At 38.3% G+C, this 27,681-nt stretch overlaps 1 protein-coding gene across 1 annotated transcript in view; it reads left to right on the plus strand.

Moving 5' to 3' along the window:
• The first annotated feature begins 1,165 nt into the window (after positions 1-1,165).
• rnf13 (ring finger protein 13) overlaps positions 1,166-27,681 on the plus strand; it is a 35,423-nt gene continuing 8,907 nt past the window's right edge. Inside the window, exons 1-8 of the mRNA XM_044129230.1 lie at positions 1,166-1,441; positions 3,147-3,395; positions 3,549-3,629; positions 12,749-12,871; positions 25,006-25,093; positions 25,766-25,856; positions 26,328-26,433; positions 27,257-27,350. Coding sequence (XP_043985165.1) covers positions 3,282-3,395; positions 3,549-3,629; positions 12,749-12,871; positions 25,006-25,093; positions 25,766-25,856; positions 26,328-26,433; positions 27,257-27,350 — 697 coding nt within the window. The 5' untranslated portion in view covers positions 1,166-1,441; positions 3,147-3,281. The remainder of the gene's footprint in view (positions 1,442-3,146; positions 3,396-3,548; positions 3,630-12,748; positions 12,872-25,005; positions 25,094-25,765; positions 25,857-26,327; positions 26,434-27,256; positions 27,351-27,681) is intronic.

The raw sequence follows: 27,681 nt of genomic DNA on the forward strand, positions 1-27,681 counted from the left end.
CAGTAGAGGAATATTCTTGGATGCTATTATTTCTTTAACAAAAACTCCTGATAGAAATTATAACTCTCAAAATACTTCTTAGATTTTTATGTCACCGTTGCAATAAACACAATAAAATATGACAATATTTTAAGTTTGTTTTGCCATTCCTAACTCTAGTACAGATAAAATATTTGCTTTAGGGAGTATAATAAGTGCCTTGGTTATAGCATTCATACCTTTTGCTTCTTTTTTTTTTTTTTTTTTTTTTTTTTTACATTTTGTTGCATTATAAATAAGTATAAATATAGACATCAATATATTTTATTGGAGTTTTATGTGATATATTACCATAGAGTAGCTCATAATGTTCTGAAGTGGATAAAAAATGGCACGTTTTTGGATTTTTAAAATTACTATTAAATTACTAAGTGAACTTTAAAGGTCAATAGAGGCACAATGTATTTTATTTAGGGTGAAGTGAGTCTGAAAACATATCGAACCTCATTTCAAATCAAATAATGCTGCCACTGCGTATATCTAAAATACATTTTGAAAAGCTATAGTAAACAAAATCACTGGAAAAGTGATGTCCAGATTTATGTAATTCAGTGTAATTATTACCTACTTATATTCAAACTCTGTGCAGCATTTTAAGGTCTATAAATTAAAAAAATTAAGAAAACCGGCAGCAACCTGGTGTGTACCTTCAATCGTTATTGCTCTCCACGTGTCTGAGATTCGCTTATGTTGGAGCTGTTTACCTTTGCCTTCTAAAGCAGGTAAGTAGAGGATAATCCCAGAAACATACGCAACTTATCAATGATATTCTTGTTCACCCCAGGTAATTATTGTCAATGTACTGAATAACAATTTAATGTAATTTAATTTAGCCAAATAACGAAGTTGCATCTTATTTTCTATAAATCGTGCTCAATATTTAAAACTCACTGTTCACTGGTTCATGTTTTACTCTTCTTGTTGTACTGTAAGCGCTGACAGTATGTGCAATTATTGAGCAATTCTTGCTTTTATCGTGAATAAATAAATTATTACAACGATCAGGTCTGGTAATGGTCAAATATCGACCTCACACTCAGCTCATGAGACTGCAAAAGGCAGCGAATGGTTGCTAGCCTGTCACGTGGATCTGTTTATGTCCTTAGTCTCTTCCGGCATTAGATGACTGATGGGACTTTCATCCAATCAGAGGCTGAGGGTGGATCGCCGCAGGGGGCGGAAGTTGTTGCGCTCACATGAGAACGAAAAAGAAGCTAACGGTGAGGATTAAACTGTAACGTTTATGGTCATACTCATCGATCCCCTCGTCCAAACGGAATGTATAGCATCCGCTGTCATCACTTCTGTTTTTGTTCCTTAACGCGATGCGCAGTAAAGGAGGGTAATGCCGCAGACAGCTGGTAGTTTCTTGGAAAAGGCGAAGATACGTGCAGAAAAAGAGGTAAGCACCCAGAAGGGGGCTAGCTGCTTGTGCTAGCCTTATGCTAAATTGCTCTGTTTTGGTCGCTGACATCAACATTTTAAGAGGGTCAACATTGGTTCTTGCACAAGTACTGTCCTGAACATGTAATGCTTAGCGTTATTGTGATTGTATCAATTGCATTGCACCGATACGCGTGTAATTGTTAATGTCGGATTCAGTTTAATGGTAGTTTAGACTTATTTATGACCATGTTTTGTCATTTACAGTGTCCCCTCTTGGCTTTTAGTAATCATATTATGATCTCATCTTTTCTTTGGAAAATTAGATCACTGTCACTTGATGTTCAGTCATCATCTGACCTCTCCTCTTAGGAAAGACGTTGTCCTCACTTCCCCATTATGGAGCCTTTGCTATGATGAACAAGAAAACTCACCCGTGGTCTCATATAGTTTGCTTTGGAAAAGTGGGTTATATTAAGAACAGCAAATATGATTATATTGTGTTCTTGAATTACAACCTGATGTTTTTAGTTCACAATGTTCTTGTATTGTGATAACAATATTTTTGTGACAAAGTTTAAGATAGTGGATTATGGCCACAGATTTTCAAACAATGATTGTACCTATCATGGCACCATTTTCATATGAATCATACAGTATGTTGAAACATATTTTATCCAAAAGATATGAAGAAAAGAAGGTAAATATTCAAATACATGAAGACAGCATTTTCCAAGTGTATATTTAGGTTTATTTAATATAAATCAAACATGGTTTTCTCAAACAAAAATTTCAGCGATAATATATGCTAACTGGAATATAAAAACAGATAGTTTATATTTTAGATATTTTGTGACAAAAATATCATCAACACATTGATAATATCAACACATTGATGATGTCATCAAAACACTGATTATATCATCAATACCTTGATGATGTCATCAAAACACGGATGATATCATCAATACATTGATGATATCATCAAAACACTAATTATATCATCAACACATTGATGATATCATCAACACATTGATATCATCAACACATTTCAATACTACAGTCTGTAAGAACAAATAAAAAGCTGCTTTTCATGGGAAGTTGCAGGAGATATAGGGAATACCAATCAAGCAGTTGAAACAAAAATGTCAGCAGCAGACTCGATAATCTTAACATACGTACTAAACATACCGTAAGTGAAATGATTTTTCATGTGTGTCTTTGACATATGATTATAAGAATACAGAGTTCAGGCTTGGAGTAATAAAATTCATATAATAATATTTTAAATAGTTGGCATTAGTTTTTCCAATAAAAAAAAAAGAAAAAGAAAAGCCACATTCAGGAAATTACATTTTTTCTTTTGCATATGATGTTTTCATCCTGGAAAGCTTGCTAAAGTTGCAACTGCTAGCATTCTCTCTCTGCTTTTTATGTGACTCTTTAGTAGTTTGGTTTGCAACATGTTTTCCTTACATTTGTGGTTAGTTATACATAGATAAAACTTACAGGAAATATGTTATTCACATTTATGGATGTAGTGCTTCCCTTGGAATGCCAAAATTTTTAACACCTACTATTGCAACTGCACCGTTGGCACTGCTTTCAAACATCCAAGCTCCCATTAAGCAGATCACCTGACACAGACAGACAGGAAGCTGCAGCAGCCAACACAGTCTCACTCTACTTACACAAATATCCCTGTATTTTCTATATTTTTTTAGGTGTGACGACCACAGTTGGCGTCAGGGAGCCCTGCTGCGGGCCAGTCTGCGTGGCCATTTGTGTATATGTGCTTCTGGCTTTGTGTGTTAATGAGCGAGTGGCATAGAAGCTGGGGATTGTAAGGTGATGCCAAAATGCTGCTCTCTCTGGGAATGCTGATGCTCTCCGCCACGCAGGTTTACACCATCTTCACCGTGCAGCTTTTCGCCTTCCTTAACCTGCTGCCAGTGGAGGCCGACATCGTTGCTGTAAGAAATACAAGACACAAAAAACCCCCCACACAAATTAAAATGATTTTTGATCAGATTAGAATGACTAATTTATTGTTGTGTTTTAGGACTTTGAGCAGTCATTGTGCTGCAGTTGTGTTGAAATACTGAATCTATTTTGCTTTATTTCAGTACTCATTTGATAACAAAACCGAAACCTTCGACGACATGCCTGCTCGGTTCGGCTACCGGCTCCCCAGCGATGGACTTAAGGTGAGTGTTTGAGGGTCAGCGGTTGTTCTTATCAGTTCTGAGTTTCGGGGATCTCTTGCAGACTTGAAACATATTTAATATTATGTATAAAATTAGTAACATTGACTGAATCTGCCCAGACTTTATTCCTTTAGTCAATGATTTAATAGATGCAGATAAAATAAATAAACAAATAAATAAGTTGATCTTTTTTAAACTGATCTGTATTCAGGTAATATTGTTTATCTTTGATTCACCACATCAAAACTCAGGTTTTGGGTCAAGTCACTTATTGTTGTGATGTTTGGGTATCAGACAGAATAAATGCACACACATTCAAAATCACAAAAAGATCATTTCACAGTTTTTTTGTTTTTTTTAACATCTTCCTGAACTGGACCTTTATGTTCTTAAACAGGGTTTTTAGCCACAAAAGTGTCAGATAAATAACTATTCATAAGTCATGATTTTACAAGTATAAGTATGCTGATCCATTCTTTGAGGTGCCTCAAAAGCCATGAAGTAACTCTTTACCACACGTACATACGAGATACATAATTCAGTGTTGTATTGTTTCATGATTTGTGGAAGGTGTAGATAAAAATCTGACAATGTTAAGGTTTTACATGTCATTATTTTTATTATTATTATTATTATTATTATTATTATTATTATTATTATTATTATTATTATTATTATTATTATTATTATTATTATTTTCCTTAATGCTTTCCTGAAGGTTTCAAAGTCTCCAACATTTAAACTCTAGCAAACCCAATGCAGTAACAGTGGGTATCTTTCTAAAGTAAACCTTGAAAGGTTTTGTAAAATTTCCATGGTGACATTTGAAAAAGTGTAGAAACCTTCCGATTCTCTTCAACAAAAGCTTCATTAGAGAGTCAAAACTATTTAATTTCAATGTGTTGTTGTTCAGTTGTTTTTGTTGTTGGGATCTCTTTGTATCCCATAATTAGCAGCCCTCACAGAAGTTGATCCACAAAGCTCCCAAACAGAGGGGGTGATTCATGTCTGCTATCTAAGCTGGCCATTGTAGTGATTCCCACAGGCAAGAACTTGTTGATGTTGCACAAAAAGGCTTTTCATTCAAATAGACAAGTTGATGGAGAAATATGTAATGCCTTGTTTGGTGTTTGTTGGTGTTTGGACAACGGAGTTTGTAACACTGTCAAATTAGTGTGTGCAATATTTATCGTCATTATGTGTGTTGAAAACTATAATTTTAGCACTGATGCAAGGGTATGATTTTAAATTTGAAAGTCTTGCGTTGTCACTTTTTTTTTTTTCAAGCATACAGTTTTATTGGATTCATTACCTGTGAAGTGGAGAAAATATTTATGATCAGATGGATAATTGTACATGCAGATGCACTCATAGGGGTTTTGTGGCTGATATTTTGCTCTGCAGTTTTTGTAAAGCTTTATTCTGTCTATTCCAAGAAATTAAGGTATAAAATAAAGGAAGATTAAAACATAGGTTTGTCTATACTAGAGAGCAGTCGTTGTAAAACTTTTTTTTTTCTTTTTTGTATTTTAAAACAAAGAAAACATTTTTTGCTGATGGATTTTACAAATTTTCTTTAGCATTTTATATTGAGGTCTGGTGAGGGTAGCACAGCTATCATAAAAAAGAAAAGGCAGTTTCTGGATGAATCCCCTTTAAGATAAATATAATTATATAAATTGAGATCTATAAAGGCCGTCCACATTTGCAATTTTAACATGCTTCAAACAGAGGTAGGAACCATAAAAAAGAGAAACTTTGCTGGAAGCTTTTTCTTGCTTTCTTGCAACCTGAAGGAACATGTCTGAACATTAAAAAAAAATTAATTTTAAACAGCGTTTCACATCTTTTCTTCTTCTGACCTAATTTTAAAGACCTAACTGGTATCTATAATATCTCATTTTTTCTCCAGTAACAGCTTACACGCTGTAAAATGTTGTTGTCAGTACAGACTGGCAGCTCTTAAGAAGAAATATTGTCTAAAAGTCATCTGTTCCCAGTCAACAGCTCATTTCTCTCCGTGTTTTCAGTTATAAATAGACTGAACATCTGAAGAAGCCTAAATGAGTTAATACTGTTATCTAAAGTGCATGAAACAACCATCCTGTTGTCAGGTTTTCTTTCTCAGATCAAAAAGGCTCATTGAGATTTTTATTTTTTTTTTTTTTACTTCAATCAGTTTGAAATTGACTCACATCAACCCAGAAGAACAAAAGGGATTATCATATAGTCAATGCACTTTGTTTACGTGTGGGAGAATATTACTATTGCATAACAACGGGATTAGTTTCTCTGTTTTCTGTTTTAATTTATTTCAAATTTCTGTGTTCCATCGATCTCTTTTCTGTACCTCTGGCCTCATGTTGCTGTTTGGAGGGACAGAAAGCTTCAACGTCACACATACCAGCTGCTCAGGTGTCTGAGGGTTTCCAAAATTACTCCCTTCATTGCTGCCTATATTTGTCTCTGTGTGGTTGAGTTTGGCAGCAGGCTGTCACAGTCTGTGATTTTTACAGCTGCACAGAGTAACAATATTTGTTGTCCAATGTAGCCCAGAAATCAACTTCGAAAAGGAGAGTTAGTTTTTTGTTGTTTTTTTTCTGGTCATGGAGGACGTTTGTCTAGAGTCGTAAAATCTGTGTTTTCATTTTGGTTCATCCCTAAAAAAATGCTCATGTTTTTAACATATTTGGGAAAAGTTAGGTTTCATACTTCTGATTTAGGGTGATTTGCAGTATTAGTTTCCCCTACACACAAGGTACTATTGTCCTCCAGTTATGCATTACTTTGCCTGTTGCTCTATTACATTAAATCCCAGCAAAAAGCAAAGGATTTGTGTTTGTAATATGACAAGATCTGAAAAATCTCCCAAGAGCTGTGAATCTTTTTTTTTTTTTAAGGCAATGTATCAGATATTTACTTTCTTTACCAAGAACTGCTAAAAGTTTATTATAATGTAATACTGTAAGTTTACAGTTGTTTTAATCTCCAGAGAAGCATCACAAGACGACACGAGCCTGTTTATTTCCTGATGATTCCCCACAGCGAAGACGGCTGCATACAGAGCCCTTCCTGTTTCCAGTTGCACAAGTCTGTGTTTACAATCAGCACAGCCTCTGCTCCAGACAGCTCTAGGCCTGTGCTACTCACCAAACTGTTTTATTGGTAACTTTAATTCTGTTAATTAAGCCCGCTGGCATAATTTTTTTTTTATGAAGTAATTGTTTCACTTTCTTTCTAGAAATAATTTAATTTAAGCTGAAAACTTCCTAGAGTACCATAGATAATACTCTGCGATTTTAGAGGTGGTGAGTTGATTTTGTTGCAAATATTTCCTTGAGAAACATCGTATTTGTTTAAGTTCCCAATTTCTGTGATTCAAATAAGGCTCAGCATAAAAGCAAACATGAAGGTCTCGTTCAGATGTTTTTATATTAGATAGAGCATATAAAATCACAATTTATAAATAATCCTGAGCCTCGTGAAGCAGAAATATGTTTAATTTGGTCTTTTTTTGTTTCCGTTCTATTCATTTACTTTCTTTCAGTTCTGAAAAAGGTTGACTGTCTGACAATTTTCTTTTTAAGAGCTTGTTTCATTAGCAGCACTGATCTATTAAAGACATTGTTACTAACAGGTAGGAAAAACATTGTAAAATAAACCAAAATAGATGTTTAATGCCATATTTTTAACCCAAAGGTCAGATGTCTTTCTGAATCTTTTTCTACAAGTTGTAAATATGGAAGATGACAGATAAATCAAGCTGCATCTGTTACTATTATTTCTCAGTGATTCTCAGTAGCTTTTTTTTTTTTTTAGTAAATGCTTTTAAGGTTTGCCTCATTCGATCTTTATTCATGAAAGAATAAAATATTTTTGATTTGAGGCCTTTATTTTCATGCAGATTAAAAACAGTGCTATGCTTTTCACACAGAGTCCAGAGTATCAGACAAATTGACAGACAAAAGACTCAATATGGTGATTGTACAAACAGAAAAGCTTTGTGCAAACAATGAGTCAAACTGTCGACTTGCTGTTTAGCCTCAAATGGTCCAGGTTTTCATTTTTTTTTTTTTTTTTTTTTTACTCATTCTACTTTTATAATACCAATTCACACTCTTTTTACTCTGGGGAATTTTTTTCTCACCTTTTATTTTGTAGAATTAATTTTATTCTATCATTTTGGATCACAAAGAGCTTGTTTAAGGTCATCCCACACCACCTCATTTAAATGTAATTCAAATTACAGTAAAACCTTTATTGTATTTATTTTTTAAACCACTTATGCTTTTTCACAACACTGCTATTCCCGGCAGCCAGTTCTGCTCACCCACTAATGGCATTTCTTGCTCAATTATATTTAAATTGAGGCATGAAATCTCCAAAAGCCCTGGGGTCATCCTGGGGTTTCTGTAGCTTCCTGCTCAAGTGTGCAAATAAGTGAATTCATTTCAATTCCAGGAGAAATGTCAAATGTTCACACCGTGAAAGCACTTAAACAGTTTAAGTGAGTCATTAGCGCCGTTCTGCAGCAGAATGGCGCCTCTCTTTTTCTTGTTCTGGCAGAAGCACAGAAATGACCTGATCACCTGAACTGGTTGTTGCAGGAAAGTTTCTCTAGCCTGGAAATTTCTCCCTTTCATGCTTTTGCTGGGAGATGTCTTTGATACATCAGCTGCATGCTGACGGAAGCGGGGCATTATTTTTGCAATTTCCCAGTTTTTCTGTTCTGCTTTTTGTCAGTTTGCAACAGACGTCTGCAACCTTTACAACCAAACAACACACTTTTGCACTAAGTCCAGCTAAATATAACTCATTCACTCCAATATGGGATTTTAATATTTGTGGAAAATGTTAAAAACACATTTCTAGTATCATTCGGTCATGATTAAATAAAGTTACTACATGAAAAACTGCTAAAACCTGCATTTGTTATTATACCAAATATAAAAGCATTAGTTGACTCTTGCTTTTATCCAAGGTTATTGAGAGCCAGTGAAAGGCCCGTGTTTCCAGTTTATATGAATGTCTTCCACGAGAGAAAATTAGAAAAGTTATAATTGTCTGGATTGGTTTTGTAATCCCAGTAATTTATTAGGATAAGTGTTTTAGCTGGAGAAAACATGGCGGACATTAGCGCCAGGTTCAGCTGCCATTATCAGCCTGTACATTTGGAAACCAGCACAGATGGACCAGTTCCTGTTTTTGTGGGTCTCACCAACTGCTGGAGCAGCTGAAGGGAAATTCTTAGTTCTCTGCCAGGTATACTTTCTACTAAGGCATCGGTCAGCTTACAGCCTAAGAAGTATTTTACTTTATTTTTTTATGTAAAACGTGAAACCTTTTGTCCCAGCTGGGGATTTCCAGTCATTTTCCATAAGTTTCACTGTAAGGAAATGTGGTTATGTGATGCTAATAGATACTACACTAAATTGTCTCTAGAGAAGGTTTTTTTGTGAATCTTGGGATCTGTGTGCCAACCAAAGCAGAGGGAAGTGTTTAGTTTGTTCCTGTTTTAAACAATTTTGCTAGGAGTTACAAAATAAAACACTTCGCTTCTGTGGTTTGACTAAGTGGCTCATGCAGTGAATGTGGGGGACCAGTCCTGGCCCCATCAAGTGAGCAAGTCTTATTCCTGGTTTTGCTGGGTTTTTCTACCTACTTTAGGGGATTTCCAGAAAAATGTCCTCATTCTCCAGCCATGTTTTCTCAACAGACACAACAGGATTCAGATTACGTTCATTCACTTCCTCCCAATTATAAAGGTATTCAGTAAGAGGGCTTGTGGTCTGTGAAGCATCCTGGTCATGTAGACACTGCAGTCATATAATTATTGTTGGTGGCTAAATGCACGGTCTGTACGACCGTCTAAAGATGAGCTCTGCAGCTCTGTGAGCGCGCAGTCTGCTATGGATCCCAACATGAAATAATCTGAGCCTGAGGTCGCTCGAGCTCTTAACCTGCTCTCAGGAAGCCTCGGTCAGTCCTCCAGCAATCTACCAAATCTATTGTTTTTAGTCTTCCAACTAGCAGCAAAGCTTCAAACAAGCCCGATAGGGTGCATCACTCTGACAGGATTAAATGTAATCCCTGTGAAATCATTTGGAAGAAATCCTCTCCTCCTCTCACCCGCCTGTGGAGCGACGCAGCAACATGAAATCCCCTCTGTCAGCGCTGTGGGTATAAAGCATTCATATCACGTAAATCGTTTTACATTTTGTCACATTGCAACTGCAGAATGACTTCACTTAGAAATAAAAAATATATATATATTAACTTTCATTAACATTCCGCTCCCTTTACTGTGTCTAAATAATAAAGTCCAGTGCAGCCAGTTTTCTAAGTTTCCTTTTTAGAGTTGATAGATACATTTAAAACAATGAACAGATGTGAACAGAAACCAAACAGTTACCCACAGGAAAGGTCTAGAGGTGAAATGATTAATCGGATTAATTATAATGACTCGATTATTGAAATGATGGTCAACTAATTTAATTTAGTGATCGATTAAATGGACTCATAAAAAGGTTGTGAAAGGACAACATACTCATGTTTGAGTTTCATTTTCTTTTTTTAAAAAAATGAATAGGATATTTTTTTATTTGCATCATGCAGTGTATTTTGAATACTGCATAAAAAATATTCAGTGGTTAAATAACTATTTATTTGATTAATTATCAGGATAATTGATAGATGAGTTGATTGCTAAAATAAACGTTAGTTGCAGCTCTAAACAGGTCAGGCAGAAAGTTACGTAAAAGTTTATAACAGGACTAGGATATAAAACAACATAACTGCAAACCAAGCAAGACGCGGCCGTCTACCTAAATGGATGGACCTTGTAAGCAAGAAGAGCATCAATCAGCGAAGCAGCTAGAGGCCCATGGTGACTCTGGAGGAGCTGCAGAGATCTGAGGTTCAGGAGGGAGAATCTGGTGACAGGACATCTACTACTACTATTTTAAAACAGAATGAGTTATTGCAGAATTCAAGTTTGTGTTTAAATGTTTATCTACAGAACTGTGTTGAGCCTTAAAAAAACAGATTCTTGTATTTATCTATTTATTTTTCATTGCAGCTGATAGCAGTGAGACTTTTGGCTCCTCAGTCCTCATCTCTCCAGATCTTACAGGCACAATTACAGTTAACAACCCTTAGAGATCGGATTCATGACTCGATCACAGCAGAACATGCAGAAATCTGATCTCAGATAAGAACATTTTCAAACTGCGGCTGAACGTTTCACTCTCAAATAGTTACATTTTTCTTTTCTGCTGTTTAGACGTGGATGGTTTAATGATTCATCTCTTGGACACGGTGCTGTCACGAGTCACGCATTCGTCACTTATCTGCTCCTTAAACTCTGGCCTTCTCAGATATGTTGATTTGTTCATTAGAAGTTGCAGTAGAAAGCTTACTTCATGAGCTTCTGTTAAGCAATGCTGTATGGCTCTAATTACCTCTTTAGGCTTAATGTGCCATGCTTATCCCAGTGTTTGTCTAAAGTTAAAATCTTTATTGAAAAAGAAGAAGCAACTTACTCCCAGACTGTTTCCAGGATGGCTCCTCCTTCCCCGTTAGTTTCCTGTCTCTCAGCCTGACGCTGTCTCCACATCCTGCGGTGTTTGCATGTGCTTCTCAGTATTTATTTTCCCTCAACAGAGGGCACTCTTGCTTTTGGTTTGTTGGGAGGAGGAATGTAAGGCAGTGGCACAGTGACATCATTTAGCAGGAAGCAGCGGCTGCACTGGAGGCACCCAGAGGTGGTGTTGTTGTAGGCACTGGGTGATTCCTCACATTCCTTCTTCTCCATTTCCTGCAGAATGTACTCTCTATATATCTCAAGTTTTGCTCAAGTTAAGCCACAGCAGTTTTCGTCCTCCTGCTGGGTTACAGACGGCTGCGCGAATGCAATGCATCCCTTTGGTCATTATTCAACTGCTGCTTGTTGCTATGTCAGTGTGGCATCCAGCCAGATGTGCTCAGAGGAAATGAGTTTGCTGCAAGCTGACACGGGCCTTATGTGTGTGAGGGAAAGAGATGACTCCTCAGTTTTTTGTGCCAGGTTTGAAAGCCCCGGCTTTCTAAGAGAGGTAGACGCAGAGTCCCACTGCGATCCACACTTCCTGTCTTCCTCTGGTGTTAGTTACACTTGCATAAGCAAAGCTGAGGTTTTGAAATGTTCCTAGCACTAGGCCATACCCTATTCTCCTCTTGTTTATAACACCTTACTCCTCTTTAGACTGTAGAGACTGGTTTTGTTGAGTTAGTTGAACTATTTTTATCTTATTTTTATCCCCTGTCGTTCTAGAACTGTCTCATTTCTGTCTCTCTGCTGTTTCTCCTTTTGTTCTTGATCACGGCATCGCACCAAAAAGCCCCCTCTTCTCTCATCTTCTCTCTATCTCCTCATCACTTTCTTCAAAGCTGTAGCTGCAAATGGGATGAAAACAGGAAGTCACAGAGAGGAGCTGTGATAGTGAAACGCAAGAGTCTGAATTTTTCCAGGAAAATCTATGAACAATAGCTTTATTGACATCAAGCTAACAATATTGCATACATGTAGTTTTTCTTAGTTTGGTTTGAAAAGTATCTACTTTCACGTTTTGCCAGATTTATTTCTGTCTCTTTTCAAGCCAAGTTGTAGATTAAAACTGAGAGTAACATTAACAATGTTTTTAGTTAAATTGATCATGCATCAATTATCTGATTGCAAATGGTATGTTCCTACATATGTTTGAAATAAAGCATGTAATTGCGCTAATAAACAACTGCTTAGCTTCATTGTAGATGCTCCTCTACAATACTAAAATGATTCTTTATGAGTTTTTAACCATAAGAACAGCTGCTTATGCATTTTTTATTTGATTGTGTCCATCCATCCATTTTCTAACACCTTTGTCCCTAGTGGGATCGGGAGGGTTGCTGGTTCCTATCTCCAGCTAACGTTCTGGGCGAGAGGCGGGGTTCACCCTGGACAGGTCACCTGTCTGTGGCAGTATTTTATTGTGTATTGTAACCCAAAAATTTCTTTCTTTGGTGTCCTGGGGAGAAAATGTGCAGATAAACATGGACAGATGAAGTATTTCTCTTAACCTGCGCTCATGCCATTCCCCCAGGGTTTTCTGATCGGTGCCCGACCTGAAAATGCGTGTGAGCCCATCGAACCGCCTCCCAGGGAAAACTTGACAGGCGCCTTCATCGTCCTCATCAAGCGATACGACTGCAACTTCGACATGAAGGTACCAAATTTAGACTTGCTGGTTTATGTGAAATCCTCTTTGATGAAACGCCGGCAGCATGATTCCCACACGTATCCAATTTTATCTTTACATCTGAAAACAGGTGTTTATTCAAATATATCCTCCTTGAAACTGAAATGAAGAAAACTGACAAACATTTCTAGAGTAAAAATGATTTATTTAGCTATGAATTTATAGAGTAAGGCTGCTAAAACCTGATACCCAAAGAAGAGTTTGTGTTGGTTTTCTGTTCATTCGTATCAGTAGGCGGTGTTTCTGAGTTGGTCTGCTCACAGATCGCCCTTGTTGAGGCAGGAAAACAGGAAGTGGCCATTTCCCTAAATACAGTTTCCTGCATGATTGTCCAGCTCATTCTGCTGCCTCTTTGGCTTTTCCTGAGTTTTCTTTTTTCTTGAGTTTTTTTTTTTTTATGCTGTGGTCAAAGGAGTTGAAGACATTTTTATCAGATGTGAAACTGACAGCATGGGCGGTAAAGGGCGCTTGCTGTATGATTGTTGAATGATGGAGAACAAAAATATAAAAGTTATAAAACCACGTTTGTAAGAGTAATCATGCAATAAACGGAGGTAAATAATTGCACCAATACTTCTGAAAACATTATTAGTCAGCCTCAGGGTGATTTATGGTGACAGTTTCAAGAGAATTTTGTCGTTGCCTGTTCCTTTCCTCATGAATTGTTGTCTTAAACCATAATAAAGACAAAACTACACTATGCAGTGATCCAAAATAATGAGCCATTTTTGTGGATAAAATATTTCTTTTGCCATCACACAGGTAAAAGTCCGCACCTTTTATGTGATATTCCAACTACGTGACCCAAGACAATGTTGCTCAACATCAGTGTGTGCTTGCATTAAGAAATTGCTTAACATGTTGGAACTGGTGCCAACAAAGATCCAGTGGTGGAACTGGTTTGGTGGAAAAGAATCCCCCCTGGGTCTTGTGAATTGTCTTGTGAATGTGAGAACTGACGCCTCACACAAGAGCTTCAAAAAGCACCTGTGTCAAAAGACCGATTGTCAGTTCTCTGGTGTAAATAAATGGCAGAACAGTGAGGAAAAAATAACGAAGAACAGAGGGAGAGATGGAGTTAAAATAGTGAGAGCTGAGATGAGTAATAAGAAGCTTGGAATCTGTCTTTGAACTGCTTTCCAGCTCTCCTGCTCACTCTGTCTCTCTGAGCAGAAACTTTTCTGCTTCTGTTCTGTACGCTTTCTTCACTGTGTGTTGAGTCTGATCCACAGAGTCTAACATTTTCCATTTTTTTAATTCACCGTACCGCTCTTTCTCTTCTCCGCCTTGCTGTTATTTCACTCTGTTGCAGCCACATGGCCTTATAAGGTCGAACTGCATCACACAAACGCAGAAACATGTTGACAGACTGGGTAGTGATGTGTTTCCTGCACTTAAGAGCGTAACCAGACTCCACATAACTGTGCACGCTTTCTGACCTGCCTCTGATTGGCTCTTTAACCTTCAGCAACTTTCATGTGATGTGATAAAAGTTTTATTTTCTTCCTTTCCTTTCATTAATATTCATTCTGTCTTCTATTTTCTTTCTTTTTTGTGTGTGTGTTCACATAAATGACAGCGTGTGAGACTGTACATATTTAAAGTGCATTGTTTGCTTTGGATTTATTTGTATGGTCTTGCTATATTCCAGAGGAAAATGGCAACTTTATGTACATTTAATGGACAATAAAGTAGCTTTGCTTATCTAACCTTGTAGATGGTGTCAGTTTTACTGAACTATGTCAAGATGTCTTTAAATAAAAACTTCCTATAGTAAATTTCAGTCAGCAACAGCATCTGATTAACTGTTAAAGAAAGTTTGGCTGATTTTTGTTCAGTATGTTGTAAACCATTCCAACATTTCTGTCACATGATTTGTCTTTTTAGCTTCTTGTTGAACTGTGTGACACGTTGGCGTTTCCCTCCATTGTGGAGCAGTTTAATGCATCCTATCTGGTTCTAATTAATTCGTCACTGATTCCGTTGGATCATTGTTATAGTTAGAGATGCACGTTGTATTAGCATTAACTTAAGTGTTGGTTGATGTTAGCCATTTTTAACATATTGGTATTAATCAGCTCCGATCTGGGCCGCTGCAGTGCTTTGTGAAATTATTTCTGCCTCCGGAACTTTCTCACACTACAAGAATGAAAGTCTCAACATCTATTTCAATGTGATTTAATTAGATATTAAAGTAGTTAATAATAAAAGTGGATGAATATTTTGAATTGGGCCCACCGTTACTCTAATACCTCTAAATAAAACCCAGTGGAACTAACTGGTTTAAGCCATGTGGGGGTTCAGCAGAGAGTAAGATGAGACCAAACTAGAACTTTTAGGCCTGAACACATAATCCCCACCATGAAACATAGTGGTGGCAGCATCATGCTGGGTGGCTGCTGGGGGATGGATGGAGCTAAATGCTAAATAATAAAAGTCCAGGCCTTAGACTAACAAAGACTCACTCAAAAATAGATCTTTACTGACATTATCCATCAAGTCTGTCGGAGCTTGAGGTATTGTGCTAAGAAATTGACAACATTTCAGTTTTAAAAGCCGGAGACATATCAGAAACACTTGCAGCTTCGATTACAGGGAAAGGTTATTCTACAACATATTGACTCACAGGAGCTGCATATAATCAGCCCTAATAAACCATGAATACTTTTACTAAGCACTGTGTTGAAGTTTTCTCTGCTTACGTACGACGAGGAGACGAAATGATTAAATGTTCAGATCGCCTCTAATGAAACTGGTTTAAGTAGATTCTTTTGCATGGAGGAGTTGAAGTCAGGATCTATTCTCCTAATGTTGTTTTCAGTCTACAAATAGTGAGTCTTTAAAAATTAATTGTCTCTAAAAGTTGCCATAAATTCAAGTTGCAGTGAAGGTAAAACTGGTTGCAGATTTGTTTCTTTTTGGGAAGACGTCATTTTTCCGTTTCTTTATCTCTTCTTTTCCACCCTCCTTCTTTCTGCATCTCTTCAGTCTGTCTGGGAGATTTGGTTTGAGCCTCGGCCATAATGATCAGTCATACCTGGAGACATCATCACATGCCACAATCTACAATCACAGCTACAATCTCACAGCTCTTCTCTCTTAGACACACACATCCACACACACGTCTTTCCTTCCTCACATGGCAGGCTTTGTTTCTCCATCACTCGCTTTCCTTTTTCCTCTTATCTTGGCTGTCCCTCGCCTTAACTCTTGTTGGCCGTCTCTTGCTCACACATTGACACTACCATGCCGCTGTCGACCCTCCACCCCGTCCTTTCAGTCACACACACCCCATACAAAGGAAAACCTCCCTTCTTCCTCTTTTCTCCTTTCTTAGCCGGGATCTGTTTCCCCAGAAGCTGCAGGGAAACAAAGGGATAATAGATCCCATCTTGACTGAGAAGAGCCACTTGTCTGTGTGGGTGTTTAGTCCAGGGGTGTCGCCCACCCCCCACTCCAACAAGCTCACTGTGTTGATATATTCTTTCTGTCCTTCTGCAGCATCCAGACGCAGTGGCGTTTTTAATGGATCCGTGACCGTAGCGGCCAATAAAAACACGCTAACCCACTTAACCTTCCTTAAAGTGTTAGCATTTCACCTCCATGGAGTATGGCTGCATATAAGAAGATGCATACAAGCTTTTACAGGCATGCCCTCCCCAGTGTGAGGTCAAATGTCGAGGAGTGTGTGTTAGAGATGGAGAGGGAGCAAAAGGGATCAATTAGAGAGATGTTAATAATGCATTCCTTCATGGCTGCTCTTTTTGAAACATTTCCATAGGGTGAGGGTTTGAGCTTCCTGTATGGCCGGGACTCTTTGAGGTGTTGGGGGAGCGCCTAGGCGGTGACCTCTCTGACATGGAGGGAGGGGGTCGCACAGGAAACTCCAGAGCTTTTTTTCCCCCTGCAGTTTCCCTCAAGTCAACACCCTGTTTTAATAGCTGTGCATTTCTTGTTGGCTTACCCATTCAGCTCCGTTTTCTCTACAATGACAGACGCACCGGCGCATCTGTAAATATGAATATTGTCTGTATGTATTGTAGAAAAGAAACAGATTTTATTGTCCCGCAAAAAAGGACATTTAGGTGTAACAGCAGCATCACATATAAAGGTTCAAATAAAAGTTCCTAAAGCGTTAAAACAATATATATAATAAACAAGATGAACAATAATAGTAATAATCATATACTGCACAAGACTATAACATAAAAATACGTCGTGGTTATTAGAAAAATGAATCTGCTCAAGTCACAAGCTCATTGTGACTTTTTCAAAAATGTACATAATATGCATATTGAACATTAGAAAAGAAAAAGGCTATTTAAATACAGAATATCTGTGTAGAAAACATGTGCATCAGCAGCAGAAATGTTATTTAGAAATGAGTAAGAACGCCGTTCTCAGATACAATAATCTGTGTAATCATTTAATCTCGTTTCACTAAACGAAACATTTTTTTTGTTCCGTCTTGCAAAGATGAATGGTTATACGTTAGAAGCGCAGTGCAAAAAACGTTGCATGATAGCCGTGTGAAAAAAAAAAAAACACCTACCGGATCGCTGAGCTTTTTTTTTTCCTCTTGTGGAAATTTCCCAACCTGGGACCTTGGTTGTGCTGTGATTCAGTCGGCAAGGCGCTTTGTGCTGATGCAACGTTGTTCACAAAGAAACATGCACATGTAGTTAGATTTAAAACTGGATGAGAAATGTTGTGTGGCTTGCACAGTTCAGGTTTCTGCACTTGTGTTCCATAAGCATTTGCATAGAGAGGGGAGCAACATTTTAAAAATGACACAAACACTTTACTTTGATACTCCTGCAGCTACTATCAGTTCAACAAGATGAGTTTCTATAGATATAGGAACAGAGGAGATAGCAGTCATTACTTAAACAAAATGAATAAAAGCCCACAGTTGAGTCTGAAGTATTCACAGCCCTCACAAATTTAGATTTGAATTAAAACTTTCATTTAAATCCAACACTGTCATAAGTATGAGTAATTTTGGCCATAGCCTTTTGTAAAAAGTATCAATAATAAGTTTTATTTTAATACTGACACGCATTTCAAAACATTTTAAACATGACGTAACTTAAAATATTCATTGTCCATTTGTGTATTGGGACAGAGGATACTTTAGTTTCTAATTAAACAGAAACTTTCTGTATGAGAAAGTCTGAGGTATCTCCCACCAAGCTACAGGATAGGTGTGTGAGCTATACAAAACATGTTCATTACATATAATACTGAAAATCTTTCTCAGATATTGAGATTTCACCCGATCAGTTCTGCCTGACTGTTTCTAGAAGCAGGAGATTCCCACATGGAAGCACAGAAACATGCAAAAAGGAAATTTTGCATATTAGTGTACATTTAAAACATCTTGACAGTTGCGTTTTTGATTATTTGTACCCCTGATTTATGTCTCATTTAGTATTTCATACAGTACAAGGCGTGTAAGTGAATCTGTTGCTTTAACGTATGAATAAACAATATACAAAGGAAGAAAGAGCTTGTTAGTTAATTAGCTCCACGTTTACCTTTTGAATTGTGGATACATTTCTTCTTAGTGGTGATAAAGGTGATCCGAGTACAACAAGTGGTTCTTGTACCACAGTTTGAGGCACCTTGGATCTAAATTATTTTATTTAATTCTGTGTATTTATTAAAGAAGATATTACTTTTAAAAAGTAATATCTGTTTAATTTGCTACTTTATTTTTACTAACCCAGAAGTTTATGATTCTTTGACGAATGTTGTAAAAACTAAATTAGTGCAATGATGTGGAAAACTGGTTGGACCAGTCCTATGAGTTCAGACATGTTTACACCTTTATACCTTTTGTTGCTATGCGACTGTGTTCCTTATCTATCTAGGTCCCTTTCTGTTATTCACAAGTTGAAGGCTAACCTGAGCGGGAAAAGGACAAGGGAGTACACGTTCCGAAATAATCCACGACTAGGTGAAAAGTACCAACAGTGTAATAGCAGATCCGCCCAATTTCTGCTGGTACAGATGTCAAAGAGAAAGAGAAGAAATCCCAGAAAGGCGAGGGTCAAAGTTCCCTAACTTACTTGAGGTTATCGTCTCGTGAAGATTCTTCCTCTTTAGTTTGTTATCAGCAGATAAAGCATGACTGGAATGATATAGATTAGCAGAGCGTGGTCTTAAAACAACACCTCAGTTTTAGTATACTTAAGTCACAGGTATGAAACGGTGTCATATGTTCATCAATTTAAGTCAGCCAGGGTGTTTGATTTCACCAGCAGCAGGGCGACTGTGTCAGGCCCTGAGGCCAGTGATTTCCCCTCTAACCCACTCTTCCTTCCCAGCTCTTCCTTCCAGTGAAATACTTTTCATAGCGAAGCCTGTTTGCAGTGCAGTGACCTAACGCCCCCAGCACCCTCCCTGCTCCACACACACACACCCAAACACACACACACACACGCCTACACACACACACACAGAGACTTCTGTCTTCACTCAAACCAGGATCTGGCTTCCTGCACACGCTCATAGTCTTATGACAGGGTATGACTTCGGCTGACTGGATGTATGACTCACTGAAGAAATGTGTTTGTGAGAAAACGGTGGAACTGGACAGATCTCTTATTGGTGGTTCTCTTTCTGGGCTGACATTATGTCTTTGCAATTTGTTGTGGCAACAAACAGCTCAGACTTGATATCTCTGACCTCCAAGACTCGCAGGCGCAAAAACATGAAGCACTCAAAATATATTTGTCCGTCTGAAACATCTCCATATTTTTCCATTAAAGCTCCAGACGTCGTCGTATTCTTAGAATTTTTAAGAGAGACCAATCTAGGTCTGGAGGACGACATGGTTGAACGACGTATCATGATACAAGCATTTCATATCAGCTGACGTCGGTAATTATTGATTATTGATTTTTCACTCCATGCTGTTGTTTTTTTTTGAGCAGTTATGAGGCCTGGGGGCAAAACCTGAAACTGCTGCTGCACCAGCAGATTTTTGCTAGCTAACCATAAGTTACTCTACAGGTTGTTGCTAGGTAACCAAAGAGTGAGTGAGTTAATTGATGTCACCAAGTTGGCTTAGCTGGCTGTGAGACGTTGAGCTGTTAAAGCTTTTTCTCTGCCTACATCCCCCAGAATGCTTTGTGGTTCTGGATCAGTTCAGTGAAATCACTGAATGCTCTGTTCTCAGATGCTCACAGTTTAATCTGTACCAAGGATTGAACACAAATGACACTGACTAGATTTGCACCCAAACAATATTGCAGCTACAGTGAAATTCAGATTTACTATTTTATTCCTATTGGCTAATGACAAATACACGTCACACTTTTCATATTCTTCCATCCAAGAAACTTCCTTACTACTTGTGTTGGTTCGTTTCAAGAACTTCTAATGAAAGTGAACTTTGTCGTTGTAGCGTGACTTGATTAAAAACTGTACAACTCGGGTACAGAGCTGGCGTGGCATGCACCTGATCATGAGAAGGAAGCAACAATAAAGAGAGCTTCAATTATCTTTACTGCACCTGTAGTTCAAACATTTATGCTCTCCAACACCCCGACAGTGCATTGCATGAATTACAGCGGTGCTTTGTTATCAGGACCCGTGGCCCCTCCCTGCAGTTTGCAGTTTTATTGAACCCTTTATCTAATCAACCGTCTCTGGACCTTGAGAGTAAGACCCAACCAGCATTCCTCTGAAACACAGAGGAGGCGGTGGGGGGTTGGTCGTCGCTGAAACCAGGAAGACGGCTTGGGCAGACTTCTGAAGAAGATGGTAGTTTGAGCGATTTACCAATGCTAATGAGAAAACGGGGAAGGGAGTTTAACTTTGGTTTCGATGAAGGGAGATAAGAGTGGAGTTTGGGGGTTGGGATGGGCAGAGAGGAAAGGAGAAATTACCTAGGAAGAGTGGCATAAAGAGAGACGGAGAGAGAGGGAGGGAACAGAATAACTAGAGGGAGAAGAGGAGACAAAACATGAGAGTGTGGAAGAGAGAAGAGAAAATGGTCTGATTTGATATGTGGTTAGATTCTGCTTTCAGTCTGCTAAGGTGTAGAAAGAGTTTGTTTTGAGATTTATCCAACATCTGCTGTGCTGCTTCAACCCATTTACAAAAAGCTGAGGTCAGGCCTGCTTTATGCAAATCCTGAACTGCCACAAGCTCCGTGTGGTCTGAACTGAACAGGATCTGGGAAAAAAACAAAAAACAACCAGGAAGTGGATGAAAAAGGAAGGTAGAACAGGAGGGATAAACTGTTTGTTTTAGCGGCAGCGCTGCATTAAGAGACTGCTGGCAGCAGATTTCCACACAGCAGTGAAAGAACTGCAAACTCACACACACCCACCATCACACACACAAAGCGTGATGCAGCAGTAGCTGCTGATGCTATCAGCAGTCTTGATTCCACACACTGTTATATGGATCCTGGTTTAAAATAAACCACATATAATCAGACAGTTGAGATATATACAATGTAATTTATCTATAGCTCATCTGGCACAAAGATAAACAAACTCAAGTCAAAAACAGGGATTCAAACTCCTACTCTGGTTCCCTGAGATGATCCAGACAGACCCGCTGTACACACTCACACACCAAAAGGATCGAAAGCGCACTGACCTGCAGTAGAAACAACTTTGAAATGCCTCCTTCCCATTATACGGTTGAGTAGAACCATGTTTTGTTTTGTTTTTCTTTCCTTCTTCTGTCTTCAGCGGCACATTGCCTAGCATTTCCACACAGTTACTGGTTATTCGATACAGCAAAGTTGACTGCTGCTGGCCTCAAGACCTCAGCTTTATTCAGCCAGAAGGACGTGTAGCAAATAGTTTGAAGGTCGCAGTCAGTTAAAAAAATATCTGGCATTTATTCACTTAGAAGGGAAAAGTGTCACAACATATAAATAACACTGCAGATATTCATACTTTCACAACTTCTCCACATGTTACTCTACAGCCACACACTTTAATGTATTTTACTTTTTTAAGATTGCTGTATAATTAGCTCTTTCCAATTTTCCCATTTACGCTGACCAGTTTCCCTTTCCCAGCTAAGCAAACGTCTTCCCTCACCATGATGCTGCCACCACCATGTTTTATGCACAGTGCAGCTCATGTAACAACTTGAATATAGGGTAAAACGTTTAATTTTGGTATAATATGAGCAGTGCACCTTCCTCCACATGTTAGCTGTATGAGGAAACTGAATGGATTTATGCTTGTTAATTAATTTCACAGATAAAGTGACGTACTTTCTGCAAGCATTTGAACTGTAGCATGTGCAAATTAGAGCACAAACATATTTCCTCATTTGAAAAAAGGAATTCCTTCTAAGACTTCTTTAAAATAATATTATTTCTATTTACAAGAGATAACTGTCTTCATCATAATGCTTTGATGGTGTGGAAATGAAACTCCTCTCCTGATTTCCAAATTAGCCTGTTTTTGTATTTCTGGCTGTTGCATTATTGATGTCTTTTTTTCCTTCCCAGTGGCCTTCGTGTCTCTTTTTCCTCCTCTCTCCGTTTCTTCCCTCTCATTCGTCTCAGGAATGCCTAGAATGTGCTTATCTGTGCCCATGCAAACACAAGTGTGAGCCGGCAGGAGAGGTCGAGTTTCTCCGCAGAACACAGTCAGACTCACTGCAGCAGAAACTGGCATCCAGACAGGCTGAAACCAGAACCAGATCCTCATTCTTCCTGTAAAGTCCCCTAAAAGGGCCGGCTGTGCCAGTGTGTGGCCAAATATGACAAGTGGGCTAATTTAATAAGTGGTGAGGAAACCATGGGAGCTTTAGTTGTTGTCTTACTATTATTTTTTGTTTACTTGATAAAATACGGGATGTAAAGTTAATAGCTCAGTAAACTCTTTTATTATAAAGACCGTAAGAAAGTCTGATTGGATCTGTCCAGCACATCTAAGGGTTTGTCCACTTTTATTGAATTCTAGAAAGACTGCTTCATTTGGAGAAGTGTGAAGTCAAACTCTGATGAAAACCAGAAGAGCACATTTTGGTCCGCCTAAAAGCTTAGGTCTTGGTTCGGTTGAAGTGAACTCTGGCGCGGGTCCACTTGGCGTTCACATAAGTGGACCAGAGAACGCTCTAAACCCAGGAAGCGGATTATAATGCATTGCATTCTGGGTAAATACAACCAAAACAAACGTGTCTGATTCTAGAGTCTTGTGTTAGTGGCAGGAATGGCTCATTTTCTTTCACTAAAGACAAAAGAAACATAGAGAACCACTGAAATCTGAGGACATTCCATTCTTGTTTTACTTTTCGTGAAGAATGAAGTTGCGCTCATGTCTTGTTCAGAAGTTTTCATATAGTTTCCTTCAGTAATTCTTGGCGCATGAGACACAAAGGTTTTTGTTCAAGGTTTCATTAAACACATTTGTGATTATATAAAATAAAAGCAATTTGTCATAAAAAGAGGTTTTGAAATTCATAGCCTTTTTGTGCATAAATTATTCTCTAGTCGTCGGACTTTGCGTCTTTAAACAGCCACACAGAAATGCATCCAGACACGGTTTATTGTGTGTTTCTCTTGTCCAGACGGCCTGCCTCTAGACGCACACTAGTAGCCATTGATGCGTCCGCACAAAGCATCCTCACAGGCAAACACATGCGACAACAATTCAGCCACTACCATACGCCCTGCTTCACGTACGCCTGTGCATAAAATCAGTCTGACAAGGAGCAGACAAAAGGCCGGACTGTTGGCGTCCATGAAAGGCCCGATACGCTCGCAGTGTTCAACCCGGCAGGTCTAAATGGATTTCCTCGCATCGCCGCTGAGGACAATGGGTCATGTTTGAACTGCTGGGCTTGGACTCATGCATATACACACACAGCTGAGAACCCTTGTCTTTTAAGAAACATCAGACGACACTTGTATCGTACAGTGCGACTCAAACTGAAGAGATTTTTCTCGTCTCTCTCACTTTGTTCTCGACGCGGCGCAGGCTCACACTGTTCTCACACTGTTCTCACCTTCCCCGTCTGGTACTGTGTGTTAATTTACAGCAGGAAGGCGACACACAGACTCTGAGTAATGATTAACATCAGCCTTTCCTCTGTGGCTTCAGTCACAAGGGTTGTGATAGAGACAAAAAAAAGAATCTAGCTCTGCTGTCTTTTATGGCTAAATATTATCGATGACTGCTTTCATTTGTGTTTTATGGTGTCGTTGCACAAGGCGTCTTTGTCCAGCTTTGACTCTGGAACAGATCTGACCTGTGTAGATCTGTTGATTTTTATGGCATATTTATTCTAGATGGATCTTTACAGTGACTCTGAAGTCCAGGCGTACATTCACGCTTAAATTTTTTTAATGTTGTGTCTCTTTTGAAAAGTTCCCAGACAATTTGCCACAATTTATGCTTAACACCCATCTTAAGGTTCAAACTAACTAGAAACAGATTAACAGAGATTAGAGCATAAAATAAAAAAAAAGCATATCCTCCGAATAAACTGGCCGATTATTTTATTATTAAATCAGTTCTGGGTGTTTTTCTTCTGGGTTTTATAGAGAAAAGGTTTCAGCTCCACATTTATTTCCTTGTGTTAAAACACACAATGATTCATTGTGAGGTTATGCTGTCGCATCCTATTTCCTTCTTCACATCTGTGAGAGCTCCTCTAACAATGACTAACAGGATACTGTAGCTCCTCTATGTGAGCAAAAACAGCCTTGCAGGTGCAAAGTTTGTCATTATGCCAGTTTCCCTTGCATTCATGATGCAGCAGACCTGAAACTTCTTTTTATTTAGAAGTTGGCCTGTAGAATGGCCAATGCAACCTGGACCCTGTCTGGGAAAAACTGACGTACAATTTTTAATACTCACTTAAGATTATCATAATGGATTCCACAAAATATCTCATTACATGTTTAGGTCATTATTGCCCATCCGTAATGGCATCCATATTGGATTTTAAGGTTTAGGTTGGTAATAATGCTCTAACTTTTCTTGGCTTGAATCCCTAACTTGAATGCTGCAGTTGATTTTTCTAAGTCATTATTTGTAAATCATTAGTCAACAAGGCTCTGATTTTCTCTACAAAAGCGTGCTTTCCCTTCATCACAATGTTTTCTCTCCACTCAGGTCCTCAATGCACAAAAAGCTGGATATAAGGCAGCCATTGTTCACAATGTGGACTCTGATGACTTAATCAGCATGGGATCCAACGATTGTAAGTTAATGCACTGTTTTAGCCCTCACATGCTGACTAATCCTGAATATTCAGTATCTTGATTGTTGAACAGAGAGAAAGTCCAGCAGCAAATGTTCTGGTGCAGCTCATGTTACAGACTGTGGGCAGCACCACTTTTCTTCTGTTCTTTTGAACAACTAGATGTGTCAATGTGCCATGATCAAAGTGATTTTTTTTACTTAAACTGACCATTGGACGTTCCGTTTGAAAAGTTGAGTGCAGACGTGGTAGCAAACAGAAAACATTTTCTTTATTCTTAACGTATCTCCTGAACTGAAGCATGATTAAAAATAAACAGAACTGAAATTGTAATTTTATGATGGGTCTACTGATTAGCTTTGAGAACAAATGAGATAAAAATCACTCCAATGGAAAAAATATATTACCAAATGGCAAACATTGATTAGAAAAGCTGCCGAGCAGGAGACTTGTTATTGCACAAGTAGGCTGTAGTTTATTAGTCAAACTGTTTTAACATGCACACATAACATTTTAAGATTAGCTTAGCATCAGCTCTATAAAAAAAAAAAAGCTAACACATAACTTATTAAACATTAAGTATTAAACAGCAGATTTTTCGGATTTTCTGTAAACACACCATTTCTTTTTGCCTGTACTTATATGATGGATGTATTGTTTTTCTGTTTTTAGTGGATGTTCTGAAGCAGATCGTTATTCCCTCTGTATTTGTGAGTGAGCTGACCGCCAATGCTCTCAAAGACGACTACATGTACGACAAAGGGTGAGTCTGAGCTCAATGGTCCGTTTTTAAAGAAACCATTTCCTTCTCATCTTCTCTAAATGCTGTTTGCAAACCTTTAGCTCACCAGCTACATGCTAAAATTGATCCTCATTTTAAATAATATCTGAATCTCACTGTGAAACATCGTCATTGCTGCTGATGTGATATTTTCCAGTTTTGAAAGGTCTCCTTGTGAGCTCAGCATTAAGATCAGCTGGTGTGTTTGTGTGTGTCATCTTTATACATTTCCTTTCATGTGAATAAACGGCAAACATGACATTGGCACAGTTTTGAGTGCAAGTCTTACTGGCGAAAAGAAGCTGAGGAAATCCTCACTGAATTATGTGTAGTGATAGAATCAATACGAACAGCTCCAGTGAGAAAATTAACCTCAGTGTTGCTGCCATGATGTAGCTTTGACATGTTAAAGGTTGATAATTTTTCTAATGTGTTTTGTGCCTGTTTGACCAGAGGACACCTGGTCCTGATCCCAGACTTCAGCCTGCCTCTGGAGTACTACCTGATCCCCTTCCTCATCATAGTGGGGATCTGCCTCATCCTCATCGTTGTTTTTATGGTAAAGCCTTTGTTTCTCAACTCATTTTACTTGCATTAAAGTGTGCTTTGAGCTCTGACTGGCCAAACTTTGATTTCCAAGCTCATTATATTGTATTTTTTATGCCTTGCAGGTAGAAATGAGAGATTATTCTTTAAGGAACAACTTTATATCCGGCTCTTTTGACCTGCTTATATAAATTTAACCACAATTGTAATTCCTGTTCAAGTGTTGTAATAGATAAAGGTGTAGGCACAATATTCAGAAATATCAGTGATCACTAATTGTTTAATCATTTTAAAATAAAGGAAAGTCTTGCTCTCGCTTGCTTTGTCGCAGCCAGAATAAACTGCACACATCTCATAGAAAATACTGTTTTCTTTAAAAAAGCTTCCTCTTGAACATTGCTGCTTTATTTAGCGACACGCTTTCCAAAAAGCAACTAGTATGAAATTGATCAATTTTTATGTTGTTATTGGAGACTTTTGGAGACTTATGTGAAAGCGCATATTGTTCTCAATATACAGACCCAAAACAGTCGAATATAAATGTTGATTTTAAACACTACACTGATGGGGAAAAAACACTCCAACTTCTTCCCTCAGTAGTAATTTCCACATTCAAGAGTGTTGTTTTTAGGTCAGTCTGGTTATTGCTTAAATACGATGCCTTCACTGCTTGGGAAAAGATCAGATTATTGAGTTTTGGACCAATTTAGGTTCAGTCCAAAAATCATCTGACTCCTGGTCACCAGTCAATTTCCTCAGTGCATTTCTAGTGATGGGCCTGTTTTAGCTCCTTATTCCTAAAACCCCAAAGGTCTTTTGTTTTACGTTTAAACCAGATCACAAAGTTTGTCCAGGATCGGCGCAGAGCTCGGAGAAGTCGTCTGAGGAAGGATCAGCTGAAGAAACTTCCCATCCACAAGTTCAAGAAAGGTAAGGAGTCCTCAAACATCGTCTATCAAAGTGAGGATAACAGTAACATTTAACAAAATCTAAGTATTAAGCATATTAAGCGAGATAATTCATGGAAAATTACATTAGAGAAAATATTTTAGTTCCCGGCCTGTGACAGATTGGCGACCTGTCCAGGGTGAACCCCGCCTCTCGCCCGGGACGCAGCTGGAGATAGACACCAGCAACCCTCCTGACCCCATTAGGGACGAAGGGTGTTCAGAAAATGGATGGATGGATGGATTTTAGTTCCCTCTTCGAGGAATGTCTTTGACTGCCTGACAACACCTCAACGCTCCACTTTATATAGAAC

Source organism: Gambusia affinis, linkage group LG10, assembly GCF_019740435.1.
Source record: "Gambusia affinis linkage group LG10, SWU_Gaff_1.0, whole genome shotgun sequence".
NCBI classification, from domain to species: domain Eukaryota; kingdom Metazoa; phylum Chordata; class Actinopteri; order Cyprinodontiformes; family Poeciliidae; genus Gambusia; species Gambusia affinis.